At 45.0% G+C, this 25,219-nt stretch overlaps 1 protein-coding gene across 1 annotated transcript in view; it reads right to left on the bottom strand.

Annotated features, from left to right (window-relative positions):
- Ift43 (intraflagellar transport 43) overlaps window positions 1-25,219 on the bottom strand; it is an 84,880-nt gene that overhangs the window by 8,814 nt on the left and 50,847 nt on the right. Inside the window, exons 4-5 of the mRNA XM_004837152.4 lie at window positions 15,864-15,896; window positions 15,023-15,066 (exon numbers count right to left, since the gene is read on the bottom strand). Coding sequence (XP_004837209.1) covers window positions 15,023-15,066; window positions 15,864-15,896 — 77 coding nt within the window. The remainder of the gene's footprint in view (window positions 1-15,022; window positions 15,067-15,863; window positions 15,897-25,219) is intronic.

Raw genomic sequence — 25,219 nt, 5'->3', positions numbered from 1 at the left:
GATCGTATAAATAATTTTTTTCTAAGTAAAAAATGGAGAATTTTTTTAAAAGGGAAAAAAGGGGAAAAGCAGTAGGCAACAGGCTTCAAACACCCGAAGGAACAAGGGAAAGAGGCAGTCTTGGAGGAGCTCCCAAGTGGTACCCTGCATTCTCGGAATCAGGGGATGAGGGGCACAAACATGTCCCTAGGTCCCTGGCAGGTCCACTTTATGAAGACTCGTCCCTTGTGATTTTTGACTGATTAGCGCTGGAGCTAGGCTGTCTTCGTTACTGGCAGGGAGAACGGAAAAGCTGTGATAGTGGCCAGAGAGCTGTGCTGCAGGAGAGGAACCACGGGCTGAAAGCGCCACCCCGGGACAGAGCAGGGTGGTCGGTGGTCAGGAGGGGCTGTGCTTGAGCAGCTCTTAGGAAGCTGGAGATAGGGACACAGAAAGCAGGCACCGTGCTCTGTGGCGCCTGTTTGGAGTGGACTTTTTCATTTGTGTCTCACATATTGCAAGCCCTTGTGCTACTACCACATCAATTCTCTCTTCATGCTGCTGGAGAAAAGAGACCACAGACTTTGAGAGGAGGAAAGTCAAAACAGATGTCTTTTGCAGCCCCCTACACTGTGGCAACTCTTGTTGCTGATGATGGGCTGGAGAGGAAGGCTTGGACTGGATCAGCAGCAGGAAAGAGTGTGCTAAGAATGGCAGCTTGGCTCATGGTAGTGAGTAGTGCATGAAAGTCTGGCCTCATTATATGACCCCCATTTCATGAGAGAAATATCAGCACATTTCTGAAGGAGCCATGAGAGCAAGTCCCTGGATGGAAATAGTCCCCATTCCCCAGCCCCACCCCGCCCCCAGCCCACTGAAGGCTGTACAAGAGTCAGCACTGGCAAGCCAGGGAGTCATGAATGAGGAAAAGCAGCACCCATGAAAGACAAGCAGGGCCCAAAGGGTTCCGTATGGGGAAAGATCCCACTCAGCCCAGGAGCCTTAAGTGACCTAATTCTGAGAAGACCTCAGTGTCACTTGTCACTCCTAGGAAACATCGTCCCACTGGTAACTGGCAGGTGGTTGAAGGAAATGAAGAACAAGGCCCCTTCCAGCGCTCTCTCTCTCTCTCTGAGCTTCGTGTGGTTTTCTCCAGCTTTTATCTGCAAAGCTGTGCTAAGGACAAGGAGGGGTAAAGGACTTTAAATGTAGTGAAGGAATGTAGTGGCTGGGAGGAACAGAGACCAGGAACTCTGCTCTCTTCAATGAGGCCCGGGTTGAACGATGCGGTGCTAATGTGACAGAGCGAGCGCCTTCTCAGAGGCGCCAGATGAAGTGTGTTAGAAACCAGGCATATCTGATTCTATTTCATCCTCTTCGTGTTACACTGAAAAAAAACAAGACAAACTACACTGCTTTTATTCTAAATCCTTAGGTTTTGTATTTTTCCTTATATATATTTATTAAAAAAATGCTCCTTTGATCGATGCCACCCATGACACCCCCATATACGGAATGCTTCTGAGCGGTTCCCTCCGCACAAGGCCACTGCTGGTGACAGCCAGCTGGTTTTGATCACAGCCATTCCGAATCGGATTTTCATAAGATAGATGAGGAGTCTTACTGCTGCTCACTCTCTTATCAGATGAGAAACTTCGGGGGAGGGGGAGCACGGGTCCTGGGGGAACAGCGCAACAATCAAGGGCTGCAGTGGTTCTTTCTCTGGCCCTCCGCTGCTGCAATTTTCAAAGGAGTTTGCCTCAGGCACTTTTAAATGATGGTGTCTCAATTCTGTAATCATCTTTCAAGTGCTTTCTCTTAAAGGGTCTTTTAGGTAAACCTAGTCCGTCAAGCACACTTATGGACTCAAGAATCACATTCCCAATGTGTGTCCTCCTATGTGTGCATACAGGTGTGCACACACACACACACACACACACCCACACCACATGCACAGTGCACATCTGTAAAGTTTTAGAAAGTTGGTAGCCAACAGCTAGGAAGGAAGATCCACCAGTCAGTCACTTGCTTGAGTAAGCAGACCTCTGTTTCCTCCTCCCCAGATTGCTGCCATCCCTAGGTTTTGCTGGCTTGAGCACTTCTTAGAAAGTAATCTCCTTGGTGTCAGTAGGAACTGACTTCTCCAACTGAGGACTAAGTGACAGCCTAAGTCCAAGCTGATGTCACACAAATAAACATGCCTGTCCCTTCCCATCTCACCGAAGCAACACTGGCTGAACAGAGAAATAAGTCATGATCCTTTGCCTAGGAGTGTGAATAGTCACCAGTCATCCTAGGCTACATACATCTTATAGTGTTTCTGGATAAAAGACCATGTGGTGCAACTTTGCAATCCTGCCTGTCTGCTGTCATTGCAGAGGACATTAGACTTTATGTTCATACAGATCCCATCACCTGAAAGAGACATCTAGGATGCTGAGCCTCTATCTCCTTCTGGTCATATAAAAATCTAAGGTGGCTAAGATCTCCTTGGCCAGTGGTTCTCCTCGAATGGGCCTGTCCGCATTTAAGATAATCATTTGCTCCCCTCACAATCATGTGGAAAGGGCCTGTGCCCCCCTGAAGGCTGAGACACAGCTTACAGTCACACCTGAATGGTCTCACAAAAGTAAGTGGGAGTGATTCTGTCCTATCTCAAGCCTGTCTTCTGTAGTCAATGAAGACAGCGCCAGGGAGCTATAGAACAAATACCTTGATCTCTATACCAATCCTAGGGAGATGTAACTCTCTTTTACTCTTGTCAGTGCTTAATGGTGGATGATTTGCTATTAATTCCATTCTTCCAGACTATGGCACAACAGAAAGCTGATGGAGCTCTCTCCCCATGTTCCTCGAGCAAGGTTATAATACCTGCTTCACTTAAAACATGCCCAGCAATCACCGGTACCAAAAAACACCCCCAAAAACAAAAAACAAGACATTTGTTTGCATTCTTCCCATTCTATCTCTTCGGATGGGGACACACAAGTAAACTTTTCACTGAGCAAAGAACACAGAAAAAGTTACCAGAGAAAGTTACTGTCAACTGTGTTGTGGGCAGTGATGCTGTGATGGGAATTTCAGTGTGACCTAGAGATTTCAGGGCACCACTTGGGGCACACAGCACTCTCCCAACTCTGTCGATGCTGCAAGATATCTGGTCTAGACATTGGGCTTCGTTGTGTAGCTGAACCAAGATAAGGAAAAGAATGACTATGTTGACAAAGAAAAGCTAAAACTGTTCCCAGTTTACTGCAGTTCTCAAACCTCTCCTGGTATTCTGCCTTGGGAGTCAAGGATTAAAGGCACAGCAGTCTCCACTGTGTTTGCCAAATCAGGCCATTTCAAACATCTCTCCATCGCATGACCTCCCAGAAAGCTACTTTGTGACAGTTTATGTTCTTCTCTAGGTAGGAGTATGTTGCCTTAAATCACCTCCTGGAAAAAACAGGGCCAAGTGAAAAACGACTGCTGCACTGAAGAAACTCCTGGGAAGGCAACTTCCCCAATGTTTTACAAAATCTAGAGACCAGCACTAGCCAAACGCAGACACTGGAGAGCAGAAAAGTCAGCTGCTGTGGCCTCAAGGGTCCACAGCTACTGGCATGACTCTTTAGCTGTCAGGAACGTGGCTCTAACTGCCTATCAAGAAAGAACCAAATCCAGATTCCTGGTCCGGAAGGTTGTAGCATAGGAGGCACCTATGAGGGATCAGGAAACCTAGGTCTTCCATCTGCCCCTAACTTGCTGAACTTACACAATTACTTGTTAGCTCTGGTCCTAAGTTTCCTTACCAACAAAATGAGGTCTCTAAGAGAGTCTTACTTTGGAGGTCCATTGGAATAGATCTAATGGGGTTAAAAAACAAAAACCAAAGTGAAACCCTGACACATGTGCCTATGGTAGAATCTTTCCAAATATCCCATAGTGACAGCCATGGCCTGCAAATAAAGCATGCCATCTCTTTTTATAGCATCAGTACAATAAAACTTATTTTCTACAATGCAATCAACCTGTACAGATTCTACCTCTGGCCCATTGTGGCCTCAGCCTGGTATTCACAGCATGATCTGCTAACACCCACCGGGGCCCTTTTTACTTCACGTGGCTTTTCAAGTGGCCCTTGTCTCTGTGGTGTCAGTTTGTTCTCTCTGTCGTGTCTCAAAGGAGTGGGTGACAAGAAGCTACAGACATGGCTCTTCACGGCCCTGTGGAGCCTCAGGTCTTCCCAACCCCTCCAAATGCCCCAATACTCATACCACAACCTGCACCAATCCAGTGAGGCTCCTTCCTTTCTCCCTGAAATAGGTTCTCACCTCAAGGATTCAGCTAAGACTCAAGAATTTGTTATAGAAAAGCCATCTCAATGGATTTGATGGAGAAGAATGCATAACACGGATGCTCAAACCTGAAAATTCGGCTTCCTGTCACAGCAGCTTGAACAGCCTGGCCTCTCTGGCTTTTCTCTGGCCAGCCCAGGCATTGCTGTGAACAAGATTTCAGAGTCAGAGGCGCAGCAGAGTAAGAACATGGGCCAACTGGTGAATCTAAGCAAGAATGGAGAGCAAATTCAAACAGGGTGCTAGAAGAATGTGCAGAGACCTGTCCCCTCAGTAAGTGGACTGAGAAAGGCATCTCAGCTATTAACAGCAGGTGCAAGGAGGCCAGTGAGAGCAGAGGGATTTGGAGTGACAAGGACCACGACTGAACCCTGGCCCCGCCACTTCCTAGTACTAGTGTGCAATAGCAGCTCACACTGGCTCAGAGGAGCCACTTGCTAAATTTCTAAGAATTCTGCATGTAGGTTTGCTATAGTTTGGATGGTGAATGTCTCCCAAAGGGCCTATGTTAAAGGCTTGCTCCCCAGGTCAGTGCTACCAGGGTGGGAAGTGGTGGAACTTTTAGGAAGTGGGGGCTAGTGGGGGGCCCTAGGTCACTGGGGTTGTTGTGTCCTAGAGGGGGACAGTGGGCCCCGGTCTTTTCTTTCTCTTTTGCTTCCTGGCTCATGCAGTGAGCAGTTTGCTCTTCTGTGCACTCCTTATCACTACCATCTCACACAACAGAGGCCCAAAGCAATGGGCCTCATCTTGCACTGCAGCCTTCAAACCTATGAGCCAAAATTAACCTTTTTTCTTTATAAGTTAATTGCCTTGGGTATTTTATTAGAGTAACTGAAAACTGACTAAAATGAGGCTGTCAAACAAACAACAATAAAGATGAAGTTATCCACCCTTATAATTAAATTATATTTTAAAATGTAATAATACTCATCATGCCTTACATTTTATCAAAATTCTCAAAATCATTTATATCTAATGTACCTTTAGGGTAGTAATACAATATATTGGTGTGCTGTGGCCTATCTCTTCCTAACTCTGGTCAGCAATGTCATGTTAGTAGCCCAAAACCAGCCATGGTAGAAGAGAAACTGGCCAATGCTACCGATCATGACATTTTTCCTGCCTGAGAGCTGGTTGTTAATTTATGAGCACATCATTGCTTATTAGCCATGTGACCCCAGTGAGTTATTTAACCTCACTAAGCTTTAACTTCCTCTCTGTAGAATGGTGATAACCAATGTCTTCTCAGAACTGCTCATAGGTTAACTGGCACATCGCTGGTAAAGCACTTAGCACACTGCCTGGCTCACAGCAAACACTGACAAGTGTTAATTGTCAATACTATTTCCTCAAAGATGATTTTTTTTCCCATTTCTTATCCAACAACCCATAAGCAGAACAAAGCACAGGCAAGAAAGGGCAGCTGAGCCTTTGGACCGGTGACACCAACACTCCCTTTCCAATTTCCTATAATCCCTGCCCGGTGCAGAGACCCTGTATGTGGATTTCTAGAGAAAGGTAGGACAGCATGGGTTTAGAAAGACTTTAGTGTCTAGTAACTTTGAACTTAGAAAAACAAACTGAAGCTAAGGAGTTATATTTAATAAAATATCAGTAGTAGTTACAATAGTTTAAATAAAATTGGGGGTGCAAAGGAACCAGGCTTAGGATCCACCTAGGAAGCCCCATATGCTGCCTTCAGCTTGAGGAGGGAAAGTGACACCATGACCCTCTGACTAAGGATGGAGCTGAGACAACAGGTTTCCAGTGGATCTGTTCTTCTCTTTCTACTTTGTCTTTCTCCTCATTAAAGCTGTTTAGGCTCACAGTGACTCTCCTGTTTGCAGGAGAAGGGATGAAGGATATGGCAGAAGGACTAATAAAAGAAAGAGAAAGACCCCAAAAGAGGGTTAGAGAGGCCAGAGACAGAGATAAAGGGAGTGGGAGAGATGGAGGAGTGGCGGGAGACAGCCCTCTGGAGATAGCACACTTCTATTTCCACCGACAGCCCTCATCTCACATCTCTCCCAGCCTCATTGCTTGACTGTGTTTAGCCACTTTTACCTATTTTCCCTGTTGACATGGATAGAAAATTGAACAATTACCCTTAAACTCAGAGCTCTCAGATCATCCAGATTGCTACACTTGCAGAATTGAATCCTCAATCGCCCCTGGCTAGAAGTGGCTCAACTCAGCTTGTCCTTTAGGAATTAAACATTTTTTGGCTGGCCAAAAGGATTTATTATTCTTAAGGTTTTGAGGTATTTGATTCTGTCAAAACTGGACCTCAGGTTGCAAAGACTCCCTCTCCAGGGAGGCTGGTGTTTGCCCAAGAGCTGGGAGCTGCCAGGAGAGGGTGTCACAAGTCCACTCAGTCCTGTGACGTAACGTGCATTAAAGGCCCAAGTTAAACACAAGAAACATCAACTTTTTTTTTTTTTTTCTGGTACCAGGGATCAAACTCGGGTCCTTGGGCTTGTGCAGCAGGTGGCGAAACCACTGAGCTAAATCCCCAGCCCCAACATCAACTTTTTTTAAACTCCTGCTTTCAGGGACTTTTCACTGGTTTACAAACATGTTTTGGGGTTCAAAACTTCTAACTTGAGGGTCGGGGATTTAGCTCAGTGGTTCTGGTGCCTGCCTTGCAAGCATCCCGAGTTCCAAAAACAAAAATTCTAACTTGAATTTAGTTCTGGCATAAACAATTTGAAAGCTGAATTCATGTCTAACTGCATATTCAGAGATTATCTGACTTGAATAATTTTTTTTTTTTAATAGACAGGGTGTTGCTGAGTTTCCCAGGCTGCCCTCAAATTCTCCATCCTCCTTCTTAGGTTACCAAATAGCCGGGATTATAGGCAGGCACCACTGCAGCTGGTTCTGTATTTTTTTAAAGATAATTCATGGTGTCCCATCTCCAAAGGCAACCTTTATAGTACCACATTCCATCCCAAGTTTACCTTTTGCAAGCTGGGCTTAACAGCTGGAGGGCACTGGCCGTCCTGCAGAGGTTACGGAGGTGACACACCCTTACAGTGCTGTCTCCCTCTTCTACCCCTAGACTGCCACCCCACCCCTTTCCTGCCAACTTCTACTCTTCTAACAAGTTGAAATCCCAAGGCACTTCCTTCTTCAGCCAGGCCCTCCCTCATCACTCAGTCCAAATCAGGCCTCCATGACAGCCTCTCTCATAGCACCGTATTCTTCCTGCCAGGGTCACTTTTCACCATTTACTTAGATGTGTGACAATTTGTTTAATTCCTATTTCCCTTACCAGACTGTAAGTGGTATTAGGACAGGGACAATAAATGTTCTGTTCACCACTGTATCCCCAGTGTCCAGCCCCATGCACCACACATAGGAGTGTTCAAAACGTTGACGGCCATGGGAAGGGTGACTCAGTGAGTGGCCGTCCACAGTCACTTGTAGAGACTGACTGCAATTCAACCTCAGGCCTGATGTTCTTTCCTAATGCCATACAACCTGACAGAAGTCAGAAGGCCTTAGGGCAAGTCAGATACTTGACTCAGAATGGAGGATATGCCATCAAAAGACAGTCATCTGAGTAGAGATCAATTTTGCCTCCCTATTATTCGGGGACCCTTTGGTCATTCTGAGGTTTGGCTGTGCATCATTCAGCTACTTTCCATAATCACAAATCCCGACTTCCCTGAAGCACTGAGTTAGCAAGAGGAGGGTGTGATTCTACCTAGGATCAGCAAGTGAGATGACTGGCACTCTTCAGAGCCTCCTCAAAGGCAGTTTCTGAGAGGAGTCAGTATATCTGCAGCTGAAAATGGATGAGTCGGGCTAGGTCTGCAGAACCAGCTTCTCTCCTGGTTGTGGGCAATTCCTTATTCACTCTCCTTATGCCGGGCATCTTGCCTTAAAAGGCCTTCACACCTCCTCTGCTAATCCTACTCATCCTCAGGACCTAGTACAAGTCCTTGGAGGGAGGGGCTGGGAAAGGAAGTAAAAAGAATCAAGATGTGGTATGTTCAGGTACCAACTCCCCATGATGAATGTATTCATTATGTCACAAAAACATCTAATAAAGAAAGTCATAAATGTGAAGAAAAACAAAACAAGTCCTTTCTCCTTCCTGAAGTGCTCTCAGCTTGCCTGGATCGCCTGCTCTTCTGATCTTGTGGCTGTTAGTACTGTAGTCCACTAATATGGTGACAACCATGTGCTGCCTTTGCCATCTGCTATCCTGCAGTCTTGGCTATTGAACTCTTGTAGTGCTTTTCATCTTCTATGTTTTTTCTCCAACAAGGTTTTGTGTTTCTTTAGAGCAGAGCTCCACAAGGTCTTGTGAAGGATTTGCAAATCAGTTCCCAAAGGCCTAATCCAACTTGCAGATGTGTTGTTTATAAGGTGCTTTTTTCTTTTTTTGAGATGGGGTCCCACATAGCCCAGGCTGGTCTCAAACTCATTATCCCTCTGCCTCAGCCTTCCAGGTAGCTGGGATTACAGCCATGTGCCATTTCTTTTCATTTCTACAAAATGTTTTTGTTTGCTTAGGTGGTACTAAGGATTGAGCCCAGGGAGGACTGAGCTATACACCTCTAGCCCTTTTTATTATTTTTTAAATTTCGAGACAGTCTTGCTAAATTGCCCACACTGGCCTTGAACTTGAAATCCTCCGGCTTTGGCCTCCCCAGTAGCTGGGATTACAAATGTGTGCCTCCACACCTCGCCTTGTTAAGTGTTTTCAAAAAATTATTTTATTTATTTATTCTGGTGCTGGAGATCGAACTCAGGGCCTTGCACATGCTAAGCATGTAACCTGCCAGCCCCTCTGACATTTTTAAAATATAAATTTGAAAACTTATAGGCTGTGCCATCTTCTCTCTGAGCTCCCCACAGGCTTCACCACTCTATTGCCTTACACTTCTGCTGTTTCATACATTTGTATCATCTGCCTGGCTGTACAAATTTATAGCCTGGCCATGGTCTTGCAAAAGATCCCACCAGTTTACCAACAGATCCCAAAGGCACTCCTGTCACTCAGTTTCTCATTCTGAAATCACACGTGATCTTCAAAGTTTCTTCCCCATTCTATGTTTCTGTTCCTTCTCTGGGAAGCACAGGGCACAGATGGAGGAGGAAGCATTTCTCCATTCTCCCCAAACGTCAGGGGCCTGGAAGACAGAATGTATCTTCCCCAGGGAAGAATATGGGTGACAAGACCCAGGGCGGAGTGGGGGGGGCTAGGGATGTGGAATGCTGGGGAATATACCTAGAAGGTCGGGGCTCCCCAAAGTCTAAAGACAGGGAGAGAAAGGACCAAGGGCACTGTCTTGCTGGATCAGAAGCTCCTGCAGAGCAGAGACTGCTTCACTTATCACTGTTTCCAGCATCTGGGCAATGTGGGCCCCAGCAGCGAGCTTCCCTCAATAAAACCTAGCCTGCAAGGCAGCTGGAGGAAAGAGCCTATTTGACCTTAGATCTGCATTTCTAGTTGCTCTTTGTTGGGACTGTGTAACTATCATCCATCCTTACTGGTGTGTAAGAAAATAACCAGGCCTTTCTCAGGTGAAAGAGCTCCGTGCACTGACCACTAAAGAGCCTGCGTGTGAGTTTCTTCAAAGGAACCAGTTGGTTTCCTTACAGGTACCCAAAGAGCTGCTGAATGACACTGGTAAATGAGCCTCCATGGATGACTTGAGGGAATCACTCCTGAAGTCTCCCCACCCACGGGACAGTCTGTGTTCAAAGGAGCAGCCTTCACTAGCCAACCAAGTAATTCTCTGGGCAAAGATAATTCTAGAAACTAGTTATATGTAACATATGACTCTTACTGCATAATGGATTCTAAACATTCACATACAGTGAAATGGGCTAAGTTGAGTGTGAAGTGTAACATATGAACTGATTTTCCATTAAAGGACACAAGCATAACTGCACGGACAACAGATTTATGCCAGGGAAGAGGCATCCCTCCTAGTGGTAAAAGCAAGTGCACTATGACAGGAAGATTTCATGCTCCAAACCTCCAGGGCCAAAATAAGGCCAAGTCACAAATTTCATATTCAAGTTTATGGACTTTATGGAAATACTAGAGGTATTTCCTGAAAATTGGTATCTTTCTTTTTTCCTACTTTAATGAAATTTTACTAAGCATTCCGTCCATCTAGGCACTGTATATTAAACATCCGGGTGCTGACATTAATACAGCCTACCTGTGGAAGGCCACCAGAGTCATGACAAAGGCTGAAGACAACAGCGTTGGGGTCAAGATCTGTGTCTCTGAATCCTGGTGCTGCCATTTACCAGTTATCTGACCTTGGGCAAGGCTGCCATTCTTTGCCTTAGTCTGCTCATCTTTAAAATAGGGATAATGACCAATTCAGCTGTCTCTGAACAAGGGAACACACTGTGGTATGTCCATATAAGGGATACGACTCAGCAATAAAATCAACAGGCTAATAATACAGGTAACAACTTGGATAAATCTCAAATTCTTTACACTGCATGAAAAAAGCTAGGCACAAATGTGTACTTACTTATGCTTCTGTTTATATAAAGTTCTAGAAAATGAAACAATAACACGCCCGAGTAGTTGTTTGAAGCCAGGAGTACAGCAGGGATGGACTGGGGCATAAGGAAACTTTTGTGGGTAGTAGAAATGTTCTATACATAGTGATTGTAGTTTGGTGATTTCACAGGGTATTCACCCCTTTAAAAGCTCAAATTATACATTTTTTTTCCTTTTAAATTTTTTATTAGTATGTCTTTGTAGTGCACATAATGTTTACATTCATCTTAGGGAGGAGGTATATCTACTTAGCATCTCTTACTTACTCTTTCCCTGCCTTCCCACTGCCCTCCCTCCATCTCTCTAAATCCCTTTCACTCATTTTCTTCTGTTGTTGTTTAGTTCAGGTTTGTGACACATAATGATTACATTACATTCATTTAAGGTAGCTGGTGTATGTACATGACACATCTTAATTCTTTCCACTTTCCCTTCTTCTCCCCACCCCTCCATTTCGTGGGCACCTTCCCTTTTGCAAAAAAATCTATCTCCCTGTTTCTTTTTATCTCTTTTATTTTGTTCTTCATTTATATTTTGGATTTCTCATATTAGAGAAACCATATGGTATTTAAGCTTGTGTGTCTGATTTAGTTCACTTAATATTATGTTTTCAAATTGCACCCATTTTCCTACAGATGACTCAAACTTACCCTTCTTTATAGCAGAGTAGCACTCCATTGTGTGTAGATAATACATTTTCTTTACCTGTTCATCTGTTAATGGACATGCAGGTTGCTTCAAAGACTTAGCTATTATGAATTGGGCTACAATAAATACTAGTATACATGTATTACTGTAATATGATGTCTTTAAATCTTTCAGGAACATGCCTATAAGGGGAAGATCTCAGTTAAATGGTACTTCTAGTTTCAGTTTTTTTAGGAATCCCATACTGATTTCCATAGCGGTTGCACTAGTGTGCATTTCCACTGGCAATATAGGAGGGTTCCTTTTTCACAGCTGCTTCACAAGTAAAAATTCTACATTTATTTGTTTGTTTATGCAATACCAGGAATTGAACCCAGAGCCTTCACAGTGAGCTACATCTTCAGTCCTTTTCATTTTGAGATAGGGTCTCACTGTGTTGCCAAGCTGACTAGGCTGGACTTGAACTTGCAATCTTCCTGCCCAGAGTGCTGGGATTACAAGTGTAGCCATCATACCTGGCTTAAATTGCACATATTAAATAGACAAGGTTTACTGTACACAAATCAGACCTCAATAAAGTTAACTTGAAAAAAAAAAAGCTTTCCCATAGGATGTTTTCTCTTTTTTTTGGTACTGGGGATTGAACTCGGGTCCTTGTGCTTGAGCAGCAGCCGGCGAAACCATTGAGCTAAATCCCCAGCTCCCATAGGATGTTTTGAGAATTAAATGGGAGAGAATGTAAAACACCAGGCTTGGTAATTGGCACATGATGAATTCTTGGTAATAAATGATGATGCTTACGCTGGGGGATCATGGGCATAAGAGCAAGTGTTCTCGTGGGAGTCAGAAAACCAGAATTTCGCTGAGTCCTGCTTTCCTGAACAATAATCTCTAAGTCTCAGTTTCTTAACCTATGGAATGGCAGGTGTGGTCCATGGTGGCCTACAGAGTTCCATAAGAAGAAAGTGGAGTGAGGAGGATTTCAGAGGTTCTTGGAAAGGAGCTGGAAAAAAGTTCAAGACAGAGTAGGGAAAAGCCTGGAGAAGAATACCAGTTAAGCAACCCTTTAACAGGACCATGACTTTAATGGTTTTCTTATGCTTCAATCTGGAACTTTCTGCCAAAGAACTCTAACAATCATTTTCCCTGAATTTAATGTTTTTCTGTTTAAAACACAAGTCTCTTGGTGTCTGGATCAAATACACAAGCAACAGGGGACTGAAGCTATGCAAAAAATATCCACTGCAGGAAACGACTTGCTGTGTTTTCCCTCCTCGAACGAACCACTCCAGACTGGCTACAAACCGGCTACAAACTGCTTCATCACTCCTCCTTCACCAAGGCCTGACCTGGGGACCGTTGCTCCAGTAGTACAATTTCCATGCACGCTGCGCCTCACCCTCTTCTCGCCTGTCCTAATTAACACCCAGTGGAGACCCTGCCCCCCTGAGTCCCTTGGCACATCCTCCTGTCCTATGCAACCAATGGCTGGAGCAGCTGACTCTATATGAGGATAGGCAGATCACAAGTGTGGCCAGCAGCTACCAATCCCTGAGCTGCCAGTTCAGCCTGGCAGAAGACATTCCAGGTAAGTGTCTGGGAAAACAGAAAGGCAAATTCCTTAGTTAACAGGGTCACTGTGAATCAGTGGATGGAGAAATCGAGAAGCTAAATGGAGTTTAGTGGGTAGAACTAAAAACGAAGATCTGGCAAAAAGAAATGAGGCTGGAAAGTAAAGAAAATGCTCAAGAATGATGAGCCTGTGACTGATATTTTGACCTTCTGGGACTACTTTTCTTCCTTGAAACTCCTTTGGAATGATGTGACTCCTGTCCTTAGGGGGATCTTTAGTGTCAAGCCAGGCATGGTGGCACATGTCTATAATCCCAGCTACTCAGAAGGCTGAGGCAGGAGGATCACAAGTTTGAAATCAGGCTGGGTAATTTAGCAAGGGACTGATACCAGATAGAAACTACACAAAGGAGTGCTGGGTGTGGTGGCGCATGCCTGTGATCCCAGCACTCAGGAGGCTGAGGCAGAAGGTTCAATGGGATTTCAAGCCCAGCCTGGGCTACACAGTGAGTTCAAGACTAGCCTGAACTACACAGCAAGACTCTGTCTCTAACCAAAACAAAGCAAAAAAACCAACAACAAAAAACCCAACTCCACAAAGGAATAAGCAGTATGGAAATGGTAAATATATTGGTCTAAAAAAATAAAAAATAAAAAGCTTTAGTAAGTTAGGTTAGCTTTCCATAGTTGTGACCAAATACTTGAGAAAAATAACTTCAAGGAGAAAAGACTGATTTTGGCTCATAGTTTCAGAGGTTTCAGTCCATAGTTGGCTGGCTCCATTGCTTTAGGCCTGTGACAAGGCAGAACACCACAGAGGAAGAGCATGGAAAGGAAAGCTGATCGATCACCTGGTGATGGCCAAGAAGCAGAGATAAAGGGGAAGAACTAGAAAAGAAGGGCCAGAGCCCAAAACTAGTCCCCAAAACCATGTTCTCATGATCCACTCCCTTCAACTAGCTCCATCTCCTAAATTTCTATTATCCCCAATAATGCCATCAAATGAGGATCTCATCAATGGATTCACCCACTGAGGAAATCAGAGTTCTCATGATCTAATCTCCTTCCAAAAGCTTTATCTCTGAACACAAGAGACTTCTGGGGGAACTTTTATATCCAAACCATAACTGGTCCCAACCATAAATTCTACTCCAGTAGGTTTCTTCTTAAAGATATACACAGAATTTATCTTTTCAGTCTTGAACATAGGCTTGTGCTAAGCCACAGCTGCTGACCTTTTCAGTCCTGTCTCCCTCTCATCTACAGAGTCAATACTAGTGGACTACTATGTGTCATGCTCTGAGATGCAAAGATAAATAAAAAGTGGTATCTGTTGTCAAGGAGCTTAGAGCCTGGGGAGAAAATAATCAAGCCCACAAAGAATAAAGTGTGATATTCCTAACTGGACTGGAATCCTGGCTCTAGTCACCTAGAAGCTCAGTGACTTCAGGCAACTTAATCTCTCAGTGCCTTAGCTTCCATGAGTGTAAAATAGGGATGACAATGGTACTACCTTATGGGGCTGTGGTGAGAGTCGATGTTTTAACACAGAGATTCTGGCAGAGCTGCCAGAGCTGAAGCCTAGCACATAATAAGCACCCAGTTAGTATTGGTTCTGGTTGTTATAGTGGAGGTTTGCTGGGAAGGTTGTAGGAGCACAGAGAAAAAATATCTGGGCCAGAGAGGGAGTAGGATGGGAAGGGAAGGATGCCAGGAGATACTACTTCAGCTGGGTTTTGAGGTCAAGTAAGGCTAGGAGATAAAGAAGGGCATGAGGTACTCAAGGCAGAGGCAAGAGCACTCAGCAAGGGATGGAAAGGCAAACTGGCATTCGTGATGAGACCACCGCAAAGGTTTTCAGTAGGGCTGCAGCCCAAGAAATTCTTGGGGGGCTCTAGGGTCTCTCTAGAAACTCTTTTGACATCCTTTAAGGGCATCTTACCTCCATCATCTGATCCATCTAGGCTCTGCTGTCTGAGCCGGTGACTAGCTCAAAAAAAGAAGGAGAGATGCAAATGAGTTTCAACACAGAAGAAATGGCCTTATTATTTTTTTTATCATATCCATTCTTTTTCCTAGACAAAATGCCCTTGTACCTGCTTTCCTCCACTGTCTTGGTCACACTTAATTGGGGAACTGAGTCTGCCCCGGATGGCTCACAGGTGGTATGATACACTGTCACAGAAGGCAGTGGCACACAGACTATGACATGGATGTGTTCCCTGCTCACAGAGGTGTGAGACCAGGGGCCCTGCCTTTACAGTCACCTCTGTCTAGAAACTTTCTCCCTTCAGAGTCCTGGGGATCAAACCCAGGGTGCTCTACCACTACGCTTCAGTCCTTTTTATTTTTATTTATTTTGAGACAGGGTTTTATTAAGTTGCCCAGGCTGGACTTGAACTTGCAGTACTTCTGCCTCAGCTTCCAGAGTAGTTGGGATTATAGGCGTGTGGCACTACACCTGGCTTTCCTTTCTTTCTGATGTCTTAGGAGAAGCCCAGGCTTAGGAAGCTGGCATTGCTTTGAAGTCAGTCCACCAAACTTGGGCATACAACGTTAAAAACCACAGTGAGAGATTTAATATGGGCATCGATGCCACAGCCCAGACCTTCAGCTGAGGAGGCAGTATTACCCAAACCCTTGATCCAGTATACACAATTCCAGTCTACCATAGCCAGATTCAATTTTTTTAAAAATTCTGTATTCAACACAGGCTGAACCAGTAACAGTTAGCAGTCATGTGGTGCTGAGAAAGGTCACCATGAGACATATGGGAAACATACTCTTCTATCTCTTCAGAAGCCTTCCTTCCCAACCTGAAAAATAAAAAGACAAGGTTTATGAGAACCCACACAGCTCATATAGTGGGGTAGTGCCTTAAGAAAGGATTTCAACAGCCCAATTGCCCATCAACTGGCGACTGGATAAAGAAGATGTGGTTTATTTATAAAATGGAGTACTGCTCAGCCATAAAGAACAAGAAACTAGAGACATTTATAGCTAAGTGGATGCACACTGAGGTCATACTCTTTAAGTGAAAGAAATAGGACTCATGTGTAAATACCAAATAGTTTCTCTGGTGTGAAAAACTAAAAGTGTAAATAAGGATCAAAATGTATAACTGATACTGTAAAATAGGAAAAAAAGGTCTAAAGGAGTAGGGGAAGTGGGAAGGGTAGGGGAAAGAAAAAAAAAAAAAGAGAAAAGGAAAAAAATGGAAACAAAGTCTTTGTGAACAGGGAAGGGTGGAGGGGGTGAAGGGAGGGCAGGGGAATGGGGGAAAAAATAAGAATCAGATACATCATGTACAGGTACAAGTTCCCAATGATGAACGTAACTGTATTGTATACCTAAAATGTACCAATAAACTTAATGAAAAAGAAAAGAAAAGAAAGGGTTTCAAAAGCAGGGGCAACTAAGTACATCCCAAACCTGTATTTGCCCAAGCCCTGTACCTGGCAGGAGGAAACTGCAGACACCGAAGTGCCTTTTTAGCACCTTACTCCAGCACAACGCCAAATTTTATACTGTTGGTTTAAGGGCAGGATGAACAAGAAGCTTAAAACTCAAACCGATACAGATGATATGGTGCCCTCCTTCGACACCTAACCGACCCACCAGTAAAGCACCCTTTTATGACGAGGCTCTGGGTCTCTTTGGTAGTATCAGTTGTCAGTATGTGCAGCTTTCCAGGAGCAAAAGCTCCAGCACAGGCCCAGCAACTATTGTTCTGTGCCATCCACATGAAAGACCAGAGATGCTGAGAGCAGTGCTGGGTGAGGAGCCAGCCCTGAGACACTCCATGAGAACAGAACATCTGCTCGACCAACCTGTACCTGAAGCAGCAACTCTCACACATCTGACCTGCAGGCTGCTAGGCCCAGCAGTAAGAGAGCCCAGGACTATGCATTTTAAACAAATTTCCATTTACTTCTAATCTAAATCAGGTTACTACTGACTCTGAGAAACACTGATTCACCTCTAAGTGCCAGGCATGGTGGCACACACCTGTAATCGCAGCACTCAGGAGGCTGAGGCAGGAAGACCACTGTGAATTCAGGCCAGCCTGGACTACATAGTGGGACCACCTCAAAAAACCAAGAAAAATAAATAAATAAAGTCTTCTAAGTAAGACTGGCAAAATGTTGACGATGATTAAAGTTGGGTGTAAGGTACATGATCCTGATATTTCTATATGTCTGAAAATTCCCACAATAACAGCATTGTTTTTATTTTAAATGAGTTCTTTAGAGTCAGAAACTTGGGACCAGGATGAGCAATATCATAACAGCCCCGAGGCAGAATGCACCGAAGGGCCTTGTCAGTGTGGTCCACAGCCCTCACCAGTAAGAACTAGGTCAGAGTCAGCTATCAATGCCTGCAAGATGTAAATAGCTTCCCAAGAGTCTAATTATACACTAGTTTTTTGTCAATTAAAAAAGTCAAAAAATAAAATTAAGCTCGAGTTTAAAACATTACTTTCCATGAAATTTAGACTATATCAACTGTACCATTTAAAAGAAATAGAAAAATAGAAACAGAAAATAGAAGTCAGGATGGAAACAGAATGGGTAGGGAACTTGGACGAACAGGGAGACCTTGCAGGCTGCGGCTTGTAACTCTTAAAGGGAGGAGACTGAGCAGCAGGGTAAAAGGGCAGTGGGACAAGGAGCAGTGAAGATAAGCCAAGGTGAAGCACAACAGGAAGTCTGGGTGTCACCACCATGGTGTTGCTGGGTAATGAGGGATCCTAATGTCTATTTGAAGTTAAAGGTTGAGTAATAAATACTCCAGAGCTGCCAAGTCACCTCCTTTGTGCAAGGATGGAAGGCTCTTGTCTTAGCTCCCACTGTGCCTCAGGACCACTGCTTCTAACTGTCCTCATGAAGTCAAATGTCATAGCCCCACTGTCCAAACAACTCAGCCAGTAGGTTACCAACAGAAGTGCCTGGATGGAGGGTAAGAGAAGACAAGCAGGATACAGAGGCTAGGGAGCCTAGGCCAGCGATTTCATTTGTACAGGAGATGTACTCATCTCTGAAAGAAACAATAATGCTAGTGCTAGTCTTCGGGGGGAGACTGCTTAATTGCCATTATCCATTCAACATCCAAAAAGGGGGTGAGTTTAATATTCAGCTTAATTGCTGTGGAGCCTACATCCTGCTCTCCATCCCTCTGGGGGAGCCCAGGGACTCCTCCTTTCATTTCTCTCCATAGAGGAAGGAGGAGACCAAAATGGCACCCTTGAGGATGGGCAGCAGGGATGCCCTCAGGTGGCATGTTCTCTCTCCCTCTGGCAGAAATAACAGGTTCTGGGGCACCGTCTGTATGGTGGGATGGAGCCTCTGCCACTGATCCAGGCCTTCTCCAGCCTGTAAATGAGTTTACTCTGAGCCAGTTGATTTTACTTAACATGAGTTCACTGTTCAAGTTGGGAGATTCTGTACTAAAGTCCAGATTTCTAGATTCCTCTGATAAAAGGCCTGGTAACTGGGCTTGCAGCTGAGGAGCCTGAGCTCCACCCTCTCCGGGGCTCCCTTCCGCCAGGCCCAGGATGTACTCTGAATCACCGAGTCTACACTGCTCATTTTCTCTCTCTTTTTTTTTTTTGGTACCGGGGATCGAACTTGGGTCCTTAGGGTTGCGAGGCAGGCGGCGGAACCACTGAGCTAGATCCCAGCCCAACACTGCTCATTTTCTTACAGGAGTCAGGAGACTGGTGGGGTGTTTCCTACAGTTAGGTGGATATCAAATGTAAGAAAACAAAAGGTAGACGAAGTGGAAGGCATGTCTTACAGAAATGGTAGGGAGTGTGATTTTTTAAAAAAGAAATGTAAATATGCAAATAATTCATCTATGTGTTTCAGGAATGTAGTATGAAATAAAACCCCACTTCATGGATTTATTTTATCTGCCTAGCCCTGGAAGGCACCTCAGGAAGTACAGTGACCCAAGAGACACAGAATCTAGCTCAGTGTTTCTTAAACTATAAGTCATGATCTATTAGTGAGTCATGAAGTGAATTTGGAAGACTTGCCACCAGTATTTTGGTTTTTGGTTTTTTTTTTCTTCTTTTTTTATAGCACAGAAAATAATCCAAATAGGATAAGTATTATATAAGCTTTGGTTTTATCATATATATATATATATATATATATATATATATATATGTATGTATATTTTATTTAAAATTACTAGTGAGAGGTTAAAAACGAGCAAAGAAACAAAACCCTAAAACACAGTAGTTTACCGCAGCCCACCAGAGGGGTAACCTGGGAAGGATCTGGTGCTGAGATTCTGCCTCCCACAGACTTTAAGGACACAGGCGGAGGGAAAAAACTGTGGGTCCTGGGTCAACCCTTCTTCGAAGACACCTCCTTTGCCAACTTCTGAGGAAACTGAGGCCCGTGTGGTCTGTCCCCGGGCACAACGGCAAGCAGTCTGTGCAGTTGTGGTCAGCACAGCCCTGGGAGCCTGGTGATGGTCATAATCGTTCTGGGGAGACCACCGCACACTGAGCACTTCGCAGTGGTCTCCAAAGACTGTCATGCCTATCAGCACTGTCTCGGTTGCGCTCTCGAACAGAAGCGAGGCAGCACCATTTACACTCAAGGATATTGGGCACTGCAAAGTAGGCTTCCCCCAAATCACAGGGCTCGTTAGTGATACCGCTGAAACTAGACAGCATCTGGACTCTCACCCGCGGTCCCACACACAAGTCCCACACATAGGCCCCACACGCATTGCCCCAGGCCTTTTCAAAAGCAGACCTCAGCTGATTTCCCCATGTCCTGAGGGTACCCAGACATCTGTTTGGATTTCCTGTGCACACAGTCTCTTCTTATGGAAGGCAATAGATGGCACAGAGAATTGAAAGCTGGAGAGAATGCTTTAAACAGGTAGTTCTTTACCAGGGGTGCACAATAGAAATCACACCTGGGAAGTTTTTCCACGTACATGTGCTAGGTCCCCCAAAGTAGTAATTTCTACAAATGAGCCCCAGTCACAACTATCAGAATCACTGCCTTAACTATATTTCAGGTATCAGGCTGAACAATGCAGTTGCTAAGCAGCAAAGTTGAAACCTATCTGCCTTTGCCTTCTGACTTGTATACATTTTTCCCTTAAAGTGTTAATGAACTTGCACTTGACCTAAAGGCTGAGGTGAGGAGGAAATGGCCAGGGGCCTGAATGGCCTACAGTGAAGCCTGTGTGCCTCAGTCCGCTATCCTCAGAGTCACACAAGAGTCCCTTGTGTTCGTACCAGGCAGGCCGGAGCAGTGTGGACCGATTAGAGATGCTCGTACAATATGCAAAGTGTATAGTCGGACCATGCTGAACCAGCACTCTGAAAAGTTAATTAAATGCCAGGTTTCTTTTTAAGAGCTAGTCCATCACTTGCTGACTGCTTTGACCATTTTGCAGAAGGGAGCTTTTCCTCTGGACAATCAGAGTAAATATCCTCCTTCACCTCCTGCATCATGGACTCCGGTGACAGAAGTAAGGACACAATGGCTTTCTCCTTCCCCGTGAGTGATGTGCCAGACCTGGTCAGCAGCTTGGCAAGGGGAAAACTGTGGCCATCTTGGTGTAGCACTTTGCAAACTGCCCAAAACACTCACCTATGAAGCCACCTCGCATTTTACATGTGCCTTCCTTGGGCCCAAGTCTTTAAGGGTAGGGGGTTGTCTTTCTATTGCCATCTTCATTTAAAGTCCAGTGGCCCTGCTCAGCACTCAGTCCAGTGCCCCTGCTAGGCACTCAGCCAGTGCCCTCCTGGTTTGCATCCCAGTTTCTTTCTGACTTCTGCTTGCTTTCTTCTCTGATCTGACAGCTGATGCAGCCACTCTTCCTTCAACCAGGCCCAGGCCTTGAGAACAACAGCAGGCGGCATTTACTGAGCCTGTTGGGTAAGACACTGACATTCTTCTGTTACCATTATTATAATAGCATATGTTACATATAGTACTACACATGGTGCCATAGAATGACCACATTACTTTATTTCACTTCATTTTACAGGTAGGGAGACCTGGGCTCATACAGGAAAAGTAACTTGCCTAAGGTGACCCACCTAGAGAGGGCGGCTAGAATGCAGGGCAGCTGTCTGACTCCAGGGCCCAGCTCTTAGCCCCTCTTCAGTAGAGGCCATAGAGACCAACAGCAGCTCTACACAGAAAAAAATGCTCCTTTCACAGACTGCTTCAAATCCAAGGATCATTTTCCACAATGGGGACAGGCTTTCAACCTACAAAGGGCTACGGCCTTGCCAGGCCCCATGATTTAGTAGTCAGTCCTGGCTTAATCATTCTGTGTGATTTATTATGTATATTTTATTTGCAACACAACAGCTTGCATTTGGGCCAAAAAAGAGATCCTGATGAGCTAAGTCATCCCACCCAATTCCTTCCCTTTTGCGTTCCTTTTGCTGAAATGCAATCTCTTTCCCTGAATTCAGAGGCCACACTGACATTCATTTGGTCACTGAAGATAAGCTCATCTCACTGCTGCACTCCAAGAGTGCAGCCACACAGGGCTGGATCCTCAGGGCTGCATTCTGGGGCTCAAAGGTGAACATGTGCTAGCAGGTGAGAACCCTGCTGGCCTGCACAGTCGGTCCTCACTGTCCCCTGGTGCATCAGGGGCCTGGCCCGGTCACCATGATCAAGAGGCCACACAAGAAGGACTATGTCTATGGGACTAGCAGGTGGTTATGACTACAACTGCAGTGACCCTCCTAGCTTCTGGGGGACAGTTCCCGCAGCAACCTACACTGCCTGCCAACAGGCATGAGGCCCCAATTCTGCTGCCCACAGACTCCATCCCAGCTGTAATGTTCTAATGGAGCACTGCAGAGATCTAAATGGAGATAAAGTACCTCAGCTCAGAGGACAGCCGGGATGCTATCTTTATGCAGCATGACAATGTTCAGTGGTTAATTAGACACCGTTAACCTGTTTTAGCAGGGGACATAACTGGGATAAATGGGGGAAAGTGTCCTTGAAGCCTCTTAATATCCATGGCACATACTGGACCCTGCACTCACCTTCCTGCTGTGTAAGACAGAACAGGCTTCTAAGAGAGTCAAGAGTGGCCACTAGAGCTGTGACTGGCCCTGGGGAAGATCCTCCCTGGCCCATCCCTTGACAGATACCACTGGTTCCGACCCAGGGAGGAATTCGAAGGGTTTGGACAATGGGTAGCAATTACAACTTGTTGCAGGTAAGAGAAACCTAAAACAAGTAGGATGCTCACTGCAAAAAAAGAAAAATTGTCTTCTTTTGATGATACTAGGGACTGATCCTAGGGCCTCTGAACTGAACTATATCCCCAGCACCCCCTTTTTAAAAAATTTTGAGCTAGGGTCTCACTATGTTGTTAAATTGCTCAGGCTGGCCTAGAACTTGCGATCCTCCTGCCCCAGCCTCCTGAGTAGCTTAGATTATAGGCATGTGCCGCCAAGTTGGAGGCCAAATTCATAAAGAAAAATTGGCACGGAGAAGAGCAGGAATGAGATTAACAACTAAATGAGCACCGAAGTTACTTTACATTTTTAAAATGTACTACTCCTCTGGAGGAGAAGAAATCAAGTGCCATTTCTTGCAATGTTTTCCACCCTTATAATTCTAAAATGTCCAATAAAAATCACATCATTGCTTCCAAACCTCACTGAGGTAAATATGACCCCCTCTGAGAAACAGAAGGCAGTCTGTCCCAGATGAGGTCACCAGCAAATTCCCAAACCGCCTTATAAACTATATTCCCACTGTACCTTATAAACTGTGTGACTTGTTAGGTACACCTTCACAACCGGAATGTGCAGAGCAGCACCAGGCAGGGAGCGGGACACCTGGGGTCCCGTGCGGTAAGATGTCCCTTCACCCACACTAGTGGAAGGCCACATGAGCCGAAGTTTTCCTTGGTGGACAGATTTTTCCTCACTGAAATCTCTCCTGCAAGCTGAGGTGCCCGCTCTCCTTCTCTCTTCCCAGTTTCTACCATTCACGCGTGTATATTTAGTAGGTATTATATTTTCTCCCTTCTTTTAAAGACGAGCAGAAATTCTCTAGCACCCAAATTTTGGTACTTTGGGGTTTTAGGTCACACTAGATCATACTGCCTCCTGGCAGCATAGTTCATTAATAAGGCATCTGGGAGAAAGATGAAAAGACATGTCCCTGTCCTGTCTGTCCCCTTGAAGCTGTAGTGAATTACAAGGCAATTCCTGGGTGAGGTCTGCCCCCTTCTGGGCATATTAAGAATGACATCTTTGTTCTGATTCAAACTCCAAAAAAAGATTTACAGTATTAAGAAGGAAAAAGGATAAAATAAACAGAAACAGTTTTAGTCACTTAAAACAGGTTTGGGAATATATAAAATGAGTTTATATGCCAGCTTTCTGGAAAACGTGGCTGAGAGTTTAGAGCTCTCAGGTATCTTAAATGAACCTTGTCTTATTAAAGAAGCCTTTACTGGATTGCTAATTAGCTACTAGGCACAAATGGGAGGTGTCAGAAATTGAGGATCTTTTGTTCAGGATTTTATAATCTTGTGGGAGAAAAGAATATTACAGAAATAACCCTAATAACCTCCCTAAACTCATATGCAGGGCCTGAAAGATCCCACTACTATCAAAACTGTGCAGCCACTAGATGTGGAACTACAAGTAGGAGTTGTTAAAGGGCCCTAAAGAAAGGGAACCCCCTAACCCAGCTGGATGCTGAGCTGGACTAGAAGCCAAGGTTCATACACAAGCCCTTGATTTATGCTGCTGGTTGTGGAATGGCCCCAAATTCATAGGACCGCCGAGGTTGGCGTAAGCGAAATGTCACGGGAACACAAAAAATGGAACCAGTCAGTCTAGTTGGGAGAATATGGGGAGGCTTCCTGGGAGAGTCAGGCGAATTGAGAGATAGGCAGAAAAGCCTCAGAAGGAAGGACACAGCCTGCATAAGGGCCAGAGGCATGAGGGACCAGCTATGGCCAGAAAGCAGCAGGGGAAACTGATGTGGCTGAAATACAGACAGGGTGGTGGCTGAAGATGAGGCTGGTGGCAGAGCTGGCTGAAGAGAGCGGGTAGACTACCCACTGGCACCAGCTCTGTAAGCACGTGCTCTGACACGGGCCAGTGGTCAGGAAGGAGCTGTGGGGCTAGGGACTCATCTTCACTGGGTTCTTTCCTCCTTCACGTTCTTTAAACCAACGTGTAATGACAGATATCAATGACTATGCAACTCACTTTGTATTCTGCGTGGACAAGCAGCACAGGAGCTAAGCAGAAGACATTGCTATTCCTCCAGCAGGGGAAAGGATGGGGAGAAGCAGCAGCTGAGAAGAGTGGCGGGACAGCACGTTCTAAACATCTGCCGTGCCCAAGGCCGCCTGCAGAAATTTTGCTCTGGCTGTGTACTTCTTGCACCCATCTCCTGTTTTCTTTAAATAAATTCCTTACTTTTATTTTAATGCATTTATTTAAAAGAAAACACTGTATCTTCAATAGAAAGCTAGCATCACCAGTCACAGGTAGGACAATGGTAAAAAAATAAATAAATTTCATTATAGTGAGATATTGCTGTTGGCCAACAGTCTGAGCTTGTTCTTTGTGAGAAGTGGAGGTGGGCAGGGCTGCAGAAGGGTTAAAACATACTAGCTGCAAGTGGAGACTTTCCTCCTGCCCTGACGAGAGGGACCAAAGGCTCACGGAGGAGGGTAAGCAGGTGACTAGCGCTCACTGCCAGTCCTGGGGAAATCCAGCTCTGAGGACGAAGGATGGAGAAGAAAATGAGACAGGATGTGGTGACCGCAACAAGTAGAAATCAGGTGTCCACAAGTCAGGGGCAAACTTCCCAGAGCTTCTGGAAATCTTCACTTCAATTCCATTTTAATTAAACCACATGGAGTGGGTATTTACTTCTCCCTAGGAGAATTTCCTGCTTTGTAATGGACAAACCTGCAAGGACTTCCCATTAGTCACTAACCTATTATTTTCTCTGCTCCTGTACTACATCTGTGGTCCTCCTCGCCTCAAAGCCCGTAAGTACACTGAGACTGGCCAGTGAGTAAGAAGGTCCCCATGTAGTCAGAGGGGCCCCAACAGATCAGCGGAAAATCCGGGTTATGTGAGGGTTTCCATTTCACA

This window comes from Heterocephalus glaber, unplaced genomic scaffold (genome assembly GCF_053883595.1).
Source record: "Heterocephalus glaber isolate CG9 unplaced genomic scaffold, H.glaber_assembly_v1.0 deba00001608, whole genome shotgun sequence".
Taxonomy (NCBI): Eukaryota; Metazoa; Chordata; class Mammalia; order Rodentia; family Bathyergidae; genus Heterocephalus; species Heterocephalus glaber.
Note: the sequence above shows the minus strand (reverse complement) of the source record. Positions and strands in the feature narration are given on the sequence as shown.